The 11,159-nt window shown below is 46.9% G+C and overlaps 1 protein-coding gene across 2 annotated transcripts in view; it reads right to left on the bottom strand.

Annotated features, from left to right (window-relative positions):
• Positions 1-321: 321 nt before the first annotated feature.
• ADAMTS9 (ADAM metallopeptidase with thrombospondin type 1 motif 9) overlaps positions 322-11,159 on the bottom strand; it is a 135,603-nt gene continuing 124,765 nt past the window's right edge. For both annotated transcript variants that reach the window (XM_065407328.1, XM_065407329.1), the window contains 5 exons: positions 10,963-11,057; positions 10,736-10,869; positions 9,094-9,185; positions 5,426-5,530; positions 322-411 (listed from right to left, as the gene is read on the bottom strand). In XM_065407328.1, coding sequence (XP_065263400.1) covers positions 322-411; positions 5,426-5,530; positions 9,094-9,185; positions 10,736-10,869; positions 10,963-11,057 — 516 coding nt within the window. The remainder of the gene's footprint in view (positions 412-5,425; positions 5,531-9,093; positions 9,186-10,735; positions 10,870-10,962; positions 11,058-11,159) is intronic.

Here is an 11,159-nt window from a genome sequence, read left to right as displayed (position 1 = left end):
TATGAATTTACATGGTTGTTTGATAATTCCTTTGGAATTAAAGGCATTATATACAAGTCAAATTTTAATACCAGTGGAGTTTAAATACTGGGTAACATTTTCAAAAGCACTTAAGTGACTTAGAAACCCAAAGCCCAAGTCCCATTTTCAAAAGAGACTTAGGCATTCAGGGTAACATTTTAAAAAATGCCTAAGTCCAAAGCAGACAGAATTCTAAGTGCCTAAATCTGGTTTGAAAATAGGACTCAGGAGTGTTTTTCTTTAGCAATAAATTCCTGGAACGATTTCCCTTAGCACCAAAACAATGGGAACCTACCATTGCTACAACACTTGAACCTCGAGGCCTGTTCCAGATGATGGAGTGCACTTTCCACAGTAACCACCACATTTCCCTATTACTTTGGTACCATCCTGCGGGAAAAATCAGAAATGATGTCTCAAAACCATGTCACACCAGAGGAAATCAAATGCTGCCATTTCCAGATACCCGAGTCTGTGGCTCTTTTAATAATAAAACTGAAAAGGTTTATTGGAAGGGAAAAAATTCTGCCCAAAAATCTATAATGATTTATGAATTAACAGCTATTTTTTTCCTTCGATGCAAATGTAATTACATTTATGGCTAATAGGTCAGATGCTGGCCCATTTGCATGCAGAGAAAGTAGAGTATTTGTGAACTGCCAAATGAAATGACACCCAAGGAGAAGGCCATTCGATGGGAAGTCCTCTAGGCCTGAGCTTTCTCCAACTTGCCCCCACAGAGAGAACTTTCTCATGAGTGAATTACTCGGCTCCTCCCCGTGGATAGGGACGCAGATTAGATAGGAGAAACAAGAGAGCTGGAAAGAAACTGCACCTCAAATGTTACCGAGCACGTGAAAGGCAAGGGAAGATGTTTGCGGACACGACAGCCAAGTGTTTATTTGGAGGGGAAAAGCCTGGTGTGGTGCAGCAGCCCCAGGTGTGATGAAAAGTGATGCTGTGGGAATGCGGAGTTCACTAGATCTGGCAGCTATTCTCCCAGATTCCTACAGCGCTCTCCATCCTTTCTACGCTGTAGACCAGGGGCAGTCCATTATTTTTTGGTCAGGGTCCAAATTTCTTGGTCAAGGTCCAGACTCCGGAGGAAAATAATAAAAAACCAAATATCCCCACCAACAACCACCCACCACCTCAAGTAAATAAAAAAAGATTTCTGGGTTTGTTCAAAAGGGTCTGGCAGTCCAGATTTGGCCTGTAGTCCACCTATAGACTACCCCTGCTGTAGCCCACTGATAGATGGTGAAAGACAGACAAGAACGAGAAGACCTTAGGCCTGAGTCTGATCTCAGTTAAATCAGTGTCACCCCATCAGATTCAATGGATCTACACCAGAGTAACTGAGATTTGAATCTGGCCCTCTCCGCCTCCTATTGTCTACAGAGCATGCCCCCCTCTTGGTCATTTCCACAGACACACGCTTTTCAGAGGGGAATTGAGCCTTAAATTACCTGAAGATTGGACTTAAATGCAGCGCAATTCTGCACAGAGCACTTATTTTTAAACTGCAGTGTATGAGCTCTCTCCTGCGCTTGGTGCTATTGATCTGTGATTGTAGCAGACCACTCTCATCTCCGATTGGTATTTCTTCTCTCCTTCGGTTTGCTCTGGCACTTACACCCCAAGAAGGTTGCCAAGGGTGATCAAACTAAGCCATGTCCCTCAGGGCTTGATTTGATTCTGCCAACTATAATTGCCCCATTCGCCTCTCTCAGCACCTAACTGGACTGCTGGAGGTCTGCTGCTGAAGCTTCTCCTTCCTGAAGGGGAGATGAATAGATCTGTCCCGGCCCCGACTCGGATCCAGGGCTTTGCGTCCTGAGCTCACTGGCAGCTAAAGTGGAGCAGAAGCAGCTGCTTCTCCCCAGTATTAGGTACCAGTGATGTCAGCAGCTGTCGCAAAGGATACAGAGACCCCTGAAACTGACAAACACCAATCTAAGGCTGGATTCTGCTGGGCCCTGACATGGGTGCAGCGTGGGGCGCGGCACAAGGAGCTTCCCCCAGCACTGAGCTGCCCCCAAAAGGACCAGACAGAATGGCTAACCTTGCAAGGAAAGAGAGGAGAGGGGCAAAGGGAGGCAGGAGAAGAGGACAGGGCCACAGCTGGACTCCCCTGTACAAAGGTGAGAGCAGAGATTGCTTTGTTCTCATTACTCTAGGGGCGCACAGTGCCCTCAGAAAGGGCAGAGAAGAGGGAAAGCTATGCCTGCTTCCCCCCCACACTCCATGCACTGGTGAGCAGAGAGGGGCTGGTGTACCAGAAGCACGGGCATGGTAGTGCCCCTTGTGCTGGGGGAGTTCAGGGAGGTATTCTGCCTCCTGGTGCTAGCCCTGGGGCAGTGCAGCGCCTCACCACCCCTTCGGATGAGCTCTGACCCCAGTCCATAATCAGGCACAAAACTGACTGCTGGCTCCAAACCCTCTCCCCGCTGCCACCAAAATATAATCTTTAGCAAAGTGAGATAAAAAGGTCTAGAAAGAAACACTGACATATCACGCCATTGCTATGAGAGTCCAAACTGACTAACACCAGGAGACTGCACCAGCTCAAACACCAGTGGCATTATCCTTATCAAAATGCATCTGAGTTTGGACAGCACCTCGCACAATAGGGTCCTGGGCCACAAGCATGACTTCTAGGCACTGTCACAATACACATAATAAATGATGTTATGCTGGATGGTGTGAATGGCTGCCATCAGGTGGGGCTTTGATCATGAGACCTGTTTAAATGGCAACTGGAGGAAGCAATTAATCTCCTTTTATATAGTGATAGCTAAAACAATAGAAGCCACTGCCCAAGGCGTTGGGGTGCACGGCAAGCCTGAGCAAGAATTAACTGAGGGAAATAAGAAGGGTTTCTTTGGGACTGATTGCAAACACGGGGCCAAGGGCTTGTTTGACACGCCAAGTGTGTGTGTGTGAAGCGAACAGACTGAGAGAGAAGCAGTGGTGAGCGTGACCCTGAGAAAGAGAGCAGAGAGACAGAGTTCCTTGGGACACATGACTGCCTAGGGAAGCAGGCTTGGAAGCAAAGTAATTGCCTGCTGTTTGTTCTTACTGTGTTCAGGGAAACGGGAGGTTGTGTACATTCTTTGTAAATAAATAGGATTACACCAAAGAATATACCTGACTTGTATCTTCCATTTCTCCTAACGGAAGCAATCCTGCAAAGCCTCGATAACTGGCTAGCCACTTGGGCCACGGAGCAACAGTAATAATAATAACCAAGCCATAGAGCAGAAAAGTAATGCCAGGTATAAATGTTAAATGCTTATGGTGACATGGGGTTGTAGATGGGGGCTCTCTGAGGCACTGATGTCTGGATAATACCGCGCACTGGAAATAATGACCAAAATCACTTCCAAAAGTTAGCACCAATTCTCAGAGTTCAAAGCATGATCAATATCTGGAGGGGGAAGGTGTGAGAGGTGAATATCCACAGGGAATATCCCCCTCCCATTGACCACATGCTGCAAGCAATTCACACCGTGTCTGTGCAAGCCAGGAAGGGCTCCATCCAATGAGATGTTGAGCACTGCAGCCCAGATCCTGCCAGGCACGTAACTTTGATTTCAGTGAGATTGCTCTCACGCTGCTCGGCACCTGGCTGGATGAAGCCCCAAGTATAAAGTGGGAATCTGTAGTGAGCAGAGGGCAGAACCCACCCCCCCTTGCCTGAGCTGATCCTCGCGTTCTTATTCAGGGTGCTGGCTGGAAGTTTGAAAGGTGCCTATGGGAGTTAGATGTTCAGTTCCTCTTCAAACCCAGAGAGGCTCCTCTGAAAACCTTAGCCATGAACTCTAAGAGGACGCAGCCTGAAGACATTACAGCCTAAGAATGACTCTCTTGCTTGGTTCTTCTTTTCCTCTCTGCTAGCTTCAGTCTTTATCTTTTCTCACTTTCCCCCCCACTCTCTCTTCTCACCTCATACCTTGACATCCTCTTCTCCCACTGTCTGTCACCCCTTCTGCCTCTCTCCTCTTTCCCTTTGTAAGTAATACCAGCACCACAGTTCAGGGCAACTGCACCTGTATTTCCACCTCTGTGGTCCCCCAAGGGCACCTACTCTAGGCTCCAGGCTCTTCAACCGTCACCTCTCTTGGGTGGAGACCTGTGCTTCTTCCCCTCCTGACCGGGGTTTTTCCAGACTGCACAGTTCCCTGCTTACACACATGCTAAGAAGCTTACCAGAGATCACTCTCCAACTCTAAGAAGGGCTCTGGTCGGAGTTAGTCCTTCAAACCTCCCCAAAGGGTTTTTCTGTGGTTACAAGTTCATAACAGCCTCAACTCAGAACAAGACACCGACAGCGCAGATCAGCCTGTTTCTTTTTTCAGCTTGGGCCTTTGATCCCCAACCTTCGGAAACAGGTAATGAGCAGATAACAATCCCTTCCTCCGGGCCTGGCTTCAAAAGGTTGCGTTTTGGCTAACCAGCAGATGGCATTTGTATTCACCTCCTCCTAAGAATTCCGCGTCATGCATATTGTCCCAAAAGATCGTTCTTGTCTGCCGCATTGTTCAATAGAGCCCCTTGATCACCCCAGCCCACAATAATGCAGAACCTCGGCATTTAATACATTGGACTCCAAAGATACTTAAACTTAATTCAGTAAGGTTTTCCAAGCATATTGCAGGAAATTGCCATGTCTGTCACAACCAGCATCTGATACTGACCAGGGATAAGCCAGCATCTAACTCTAATATCTACCCATGCTGGACACAGATGGACAAACATTGACTAAGTGGGTCTTTAAGAGTAACTGCTCTAGCAGCCAAAAGAGTTAAGCTGCTTGGGGGCAGAGCTGGCTTCTTCATTATAGTGAAATGGGATCCTGATTCTAAAAGCTACTGCAAGCAAATAATAATAGCCGCACCCCCATTATTGGTTTTACTGATTGCTCTTGGTCATGAAATTAGACATTATAGACAGAAAAGGCTGATGAGGTCAAATTTTGCAGCCCTTACTCAGGCAAAGCTCCCAGCAAGAACTTTTCCTGAAGCAGGGACACAGAATGTGGTCCGTTCTGGTTCCACATCCTGTCTGGCGCAGGCTCCCTGCAGAAGGATTCAGAAGCTAATTAAAGACGCGTGTGCACCGCAGTGTTCAGTGATTTTAGCTTCCTGGTTAAACAGACCCATTAATTAATTGCAATAATTCAGATCAAGTAAAGTTTACTACACCTGTCCTACTCCAATACACACACACACACACACAAAGTTATGGGCTATGCTTCACATATCTAATGCCTTACGTTGGATTTCATTATGACATGTTGTTAGAAGAATGATTCTATGCACGATAAGGTGGCACACAGTAATTAGGTACCTCACATTAGCAGGAATAACCAGATTCAGAATTAATACGCTCGTTCTCTTACCGGGGATTTTTGAATTTCCGACACCGCGTAATTCCCTTGCGAGATCCATTTTGCTGTTTCTGTTAGCGAAAGGCCTGTTCTGTAAAGGTCAATGCTAAAGCGACCCTAAAACATAAAAACACATCGATTATCACAAAGACGTACCTTCTGAAATGGCTCACGCAAAACACGCTCTGAGAAGGGTGCACAAGGAACCTGAGACCCCACATAACCCCAGAGCCATATTTAAATTATATTATTCTTCATTGTTGCAAGCACGCTTCTGTAACAACATGCCACGGTGTCATTTTTCTAACAAGATCTCGCCGGCGATGTTTTCAATTTTTCCAAGCCCTGAGAGTGATTAGCACATACTGTACAAATCACAGCATGACTCAGATTAAGAATTTCTTTTCATTTGGGGCTTCAAAGGAGGGGGCTGCTTTTCCACCATTGGCCAGCTGAGGGCACTCTTGGCCTTCCCATTGCAAGCTGCAGAACCTGGTATCCTTCATCAGCTCCTGGAACATGGAACAAAACTGCATCCAACTCAGCCACACTTGATAGCTTTTTTCCCCTTCCTTCTCACCTGCAGAGGGCATCCATGTTCTTATTTTGTCCTACCTTCCCCCCCGCCCCAACTTAAATAAAAATCAAAACTCTGTTTTGTTTGGTTTTTAGATATGTCCTTAACTTAACTGTCCTTTTTTTATCAGAAGCAAAAAATGCTCACAAAATTAAGGGGTAAGTCTGCACTTGATGCCCATGCATAACTCCCATTAGCAAACGCCCACCTGACTTTGTGCTTTGAAATACCCCTTTCCACCTAACCCAAAGTCCGTGAACCTGCTGGGTGTTATCTCAGCCTGACCTGGAGTCCAAGATGGCTGCTCTACTAGGAAAAGGCAGACTGTGGCTAGCTGTGCTCAATGTACTCGCTACCTCGGGAATGTGAATTTCCAGTTAAATGCCACATATCTACTTAGGTGGAGAGAAATCAACATTCCTGAACGTTCCTGAAGTAACAAGTCAATCCCTGAGACGTGGTGCTGTACAGAAACACAACAGCTCCAAAAGTTGGAAGGCAAGGAACCGGAGAGACCTCTCTTCCGCTTTCAGCTTCCTGGACTCCTTATTCACTAAACCTCGCTCCCAGACCCTCCCCCTATGACCAAGGTCGAGAAACAAGTTCTTTCTATCAGAACTGATCACTCGTTATTCTTGCTCCAGAATTCAACAGTGTTATAAGCTGGTTGTGCTGGAAGCCGATAACACCTAGGAGGCTAAATGAGGCACCGGTAACATAATGTAAACTAGCCTTCTACTGACATATTGTATTTCAATATAGTGTATATCACGCCACGCGTCAGGGTGAAGCTACTACATGCTAGCAGGAGCGGCAGAAGGTCCCTAAAAGTGGGGGGGCTACCGAACGGAGGCTCCGCCCTTGCACCGCCCCTCCCCTCCCGAGGCCCCACCCCCATGCCAACCCTTCCCCCGTCCTTGCACCACCCTTTCCCCCTAAGATCCCATCCCCCACTCGCTCCTCTCCAGCCTCTCCTTCCCATCGCTAGGTAAAAAGTGGGAGGGCCATGGCCCCCTGGCCCCCCATTCCGGCGCCCCTGCATGCTAGAGCATTTCCAAATGTGCATATTGGTCACAACCACACTTCTCCACCTCACTGGGCCTGTTCTTCCCTCCCTTTCCTCTGCAGGCTGCACAAACACCTCCACACTTGGCCCCTTCGCTCTCCTCTCCCTCTGCTGTGTGCACCCCAACACCAGCGCACCGCTCCCCTGCGGCGGAGACCAGACGATCACACAGACTTCAGTAGATTGATCGATTCTGTCTTCAGCGCCACCATCTTCCTTGCCAAACAGCTCTACTGCTCACGGGCTGCACCTGTGCCCACAGTCCCCCCGGCCCCTTTTTGCTTCTGACTCTCAACTTCCTCTTGCTTGCATTCTCTGCGGGAACACGTGTGTTATCTGAGGAGGACTCTCTCCACTGCCTTCCACTTGCCTCAATCCTCTTCACACACCTTTCCCAGCACTGTCTCCTTCAACCTGATCTCCAACTTGAGGTGTCTCTCTCGCTCTTCTCTCCTAAATCCCCCATATCCTTGCAACTCTGAACCTTCCTCTTCCATCCGCTCTCCCTCCTCTTTAACCACTCTCCCCTTCGCCTTCAGATATGCCACATTCCCTCCGGCCCCCGAAAACTTTCCTGCAAGCCTCATGACAAGCCCATCTCCATCCTCCATTTTGCCTCTAGGCTTCTCAAGTGCATGATCCCTGTTCCTGCTCACCTGACTTCCTTTTCCTTGATCTGCTGTTTGGCTCTGTCCCCTTCCCAGCCACACCTCCTCTTTGGTTGCATTCTTCTTGACTTGGCTGGTAAAGTTGTCCTCTCTCTCTATGCCTTAGCACTCTGTGACTGTGCTATCTTGATCTCCATCCTTGTTCTCCAGCCGCTCCTTCAGTGCCTCCTCCTCTGCGTCTCTCTCACTAGTGCAGAAGTCCCTCAGGGTTCCCTGATTGGCTCTCCCCTTTTTCTCTTTGTACATTCAGCCTGTGTGCCCTCAGCCACTCAAACAGCGTGAAGCATCACTGTTATGCTGATGATTCACAGATCTGCTGCTCCACCCCAGACCCACCCCTGCAATTCAGCTACTTCACATATCTCAGACTGTCTCATGCAGTGGTTTTCAACCCTGGGGGTCCACAGACTATGTCTAAGAGGTCTGCGAAAGGTTGTCGTTACCAGAGAACAGTGGTTTTCAACCTCTGGTCTGCGCACTCCTGGGGGTCCGCAGACTATGGCTAAGATTTCCAAAGGGGTCCGCACCTCCATCCAAAATTTTTTAGGGGTCCGCAAATGAAAAAGATTGACAACCACTGATCTAATAGCTCAATCTAGCAGAAGAATGGTTCAGAGCTTAAGGTGCTAACTAGGGATTTGGGAGATCCAGGTTCAATTCCCTACTTCACCACAGACTTCCTAGGCAAGTCACTTAGTCTCTTTGTGCCCCAACTGAAAAGTGGGGGTAATAGCACTGCCCTATCTCACAGGTGTGCTGTGAGGATAAATGCATTAAAGAAAGCAAGGTACATAGATACTACTGTTGGGGGCCAGATAAGTATCCAAGATCAATAGAGGGGGAGGGATAGCTCAGTGGTTTGAGCATTGGCCTGCTAAACCCACGGTTGTGAGTTCAATTCTTGAGGGGACCACTTAGGGATCTGGGGCAAAATCAGTACTTGGTCCTGCTTGTGAAGGCAGGGGGCTGGACTCGATGACCTTTCGGGGTCCCTTCCAGTTCTATGAGATAGGTATATCTCCATATATTAGATCCCACCAATGCAAACTGAATCAGGCAAAACCTCCCCAATCTTTTTTTTTACCCTTGTTTCCCCTTTATTGTCAATTCTCTCCCCCCGTGCTGGGCTGTTGGATCAGGCCTGGCTTTATGGAATGTCTTTTTTTGAACCCTGCTGGTTGTCTCCCAATAACCCAATAGCTGTTTGCAGAACAGAAAGTACACTTTGTACAGACAAAAGAAAGTTTCAGACCGCTGAGATGAGAATGTGACAGTTGTTGGAGTTGGGCTGACGTGATCAAGAGTAATTAATATAAAGTCTGAACATAACAAATGGAACCAGTCCCTAAGAAATGTTATTGTCAAATACCTGTGGGCATTTGGCCGCACTGTAGCAGTCCCCCGCAGTGGCATAAGGAACAGGTCGTCCATCATGTGTCCGTGCAAACTGTAAATCAGTTGCTGAGAAAATTATTTGGTGAACAGCATAGAGAGGACATATGGGGAGAGAGAGAAATTTGAACACGTTATTTGCTAACCAGTACATCTGGGAAATTTGCTTTTATATGTTTATCTAGTGAGTTCAGCAAGATCTTTTCTCTTCGCTTTGCAGCAGTAAAACCCCAGTTCAGCAGGTTGCTTAAGAATGTGCATAACATTCCGCACACGAGTAACACACTGCACTGAGTGGGGTTCCTCACACATGGAAAGTTGCGCATGTCTTCAAGTACCTTGATGAATTTGATTGTGTAGAAACAACAACTAACACGGACAGAATGGTTTTGGTTATATTCTCACAGCAGAAAATTTCCCAGTAATCTGAACCCACCGGTAACACAAAACACATGAACATCCAAAGCATATATTTTCCCTTAAACAAAACACGGTATTGGAACAGAACAAAACTGTTGTTTCAAAGTTAGAAGGGCTTAGTGAAAAATGCCAGCTAATTGATTTCAAATAACGTACAACAAATCAGACTGGGATTTTCAGAGGAGACTATGGAGAATAAATGACCATTTCCTTTTGTATTTTGATGGGACTGGGGTGTCTCATCCCCTTAGGCTCCTTTGAAAATCTGAATCTTCTGGTTTCTATAGCTCACATGGCGGGGATATTGCCAAAGTGCCTAGCAATTTGCAAAGGAAGCGATAGCAATCACGTGAGATTGGTTTATCTGGCCGTTTAAAAAATCTGCAATCTTTGCCCCCTCAATGCCAGTACTAATACTATGCTGAAAACTGATACCCAGCCAAATTCTACCCTTAGATGAAGGTGTGTGGGGCTCCTCTTGGAGTCAATCTCAATGGGCCATCAGACATGCACCCCCAGCTCACCCAGCGTCCATGGGCATGGCAGGCATAGGAGATACATGTCCCATCCTCCTCCCACTGAAACCAATAGCACAGCTCCCATCGCCTTCAACAGGAGTAAGTTTGGTTCCCTATGGTTGGCTCATTACTTACTGAAGTCAAGGGAAATACTCCTATTGACTTCAATGGCCATTGGCTCAGGCCCTTGAAGAGTTCAGAGTTCAGTTCCAACTGCACTAATGGGAGTTATATACTGGAGTGCTCCATGCAGGGATGAGCATCTCTGAGTCCCTGGGGCCCTATCGTGCAATTGCAGCTAATGGCATGTTGTGAGTGAGAGAGAGACGCAGGGCCAGGCTCTCCAGGGTTATATTTGCAATTCGATTCCAATTTAATCTAAAAATATCAACAAACCAACGCATAAACCAGGCTGAGTTCACAGCAAGGTAACAGATAATTCAAAGGAATGAGAAAACAGTCATTATTCTGTGTTTTTTCCTGTCTCAAGGTGATCTAGTTTAATCATTCCTAGTGCACCTAAACTGCTTTTCAGGGTAAAGATCTGATGATTTGGGGTGATCGAGTATAAAATGAAAGGAGGTCTTTCACAAGACAGCCCAAGAACATGGCACACTGAATTCCCTCTCTTTGTCTGTATTTACAGCTCCATTTGGGTAAAAGGCCCTGTTTTTTACTCACTTATTATCTGCATTGTGTTCAGGTCCAGCCTGACTTTGCTGAAGGCAGAAAAACCAGCTGCTGTGTAATCTTTCCTACATTGGCAGTCTTCTCGTCTGCTCCCGTTATACGGACATTCGGTCGGGTTATGTAATCTAAATCAAAAGAAAACCCTTTCTACTCATGACAGGAAAATATTGCCATGGAAAACAAAGCAGCATGAAGCTCAGAGCCAAGAGATTGCTTACCTGTAGCCGTACACTTCAGAGAAATTCTCCGCATACCCACTGACAAGAGTCACATACTCTTTTGGGCTGTCAGTCTGCATCCCAGCACAATAGATCTGAGAGTGACAGAGATCATAATTTTGTCAGACACTGACTGTGAAAAGCATGTGACTAGAAAACTGACGGTGGGAAATGCATAAGTGAAGAGCGCACACAAG

Source organism: Emys orbicularis, chromosome 7 (genome assembly GCF_028017835.1).
Source record: "Emys orbicularis isolate rEmyOrb1 chromosome 7, rEmyOrb1.hap1, whole genome shotgun sequence".
Lineage (NCBI taxonomy): Eukaryota > Metazoa > Chordata > Testudines > Emydidae > Emys > Emys orbicularis.
The sequence above is the reverse complement of the archived record's forward strand: the minus strand, read 5'-3'. Positions and strand labels throughout refer to the sequence as shown.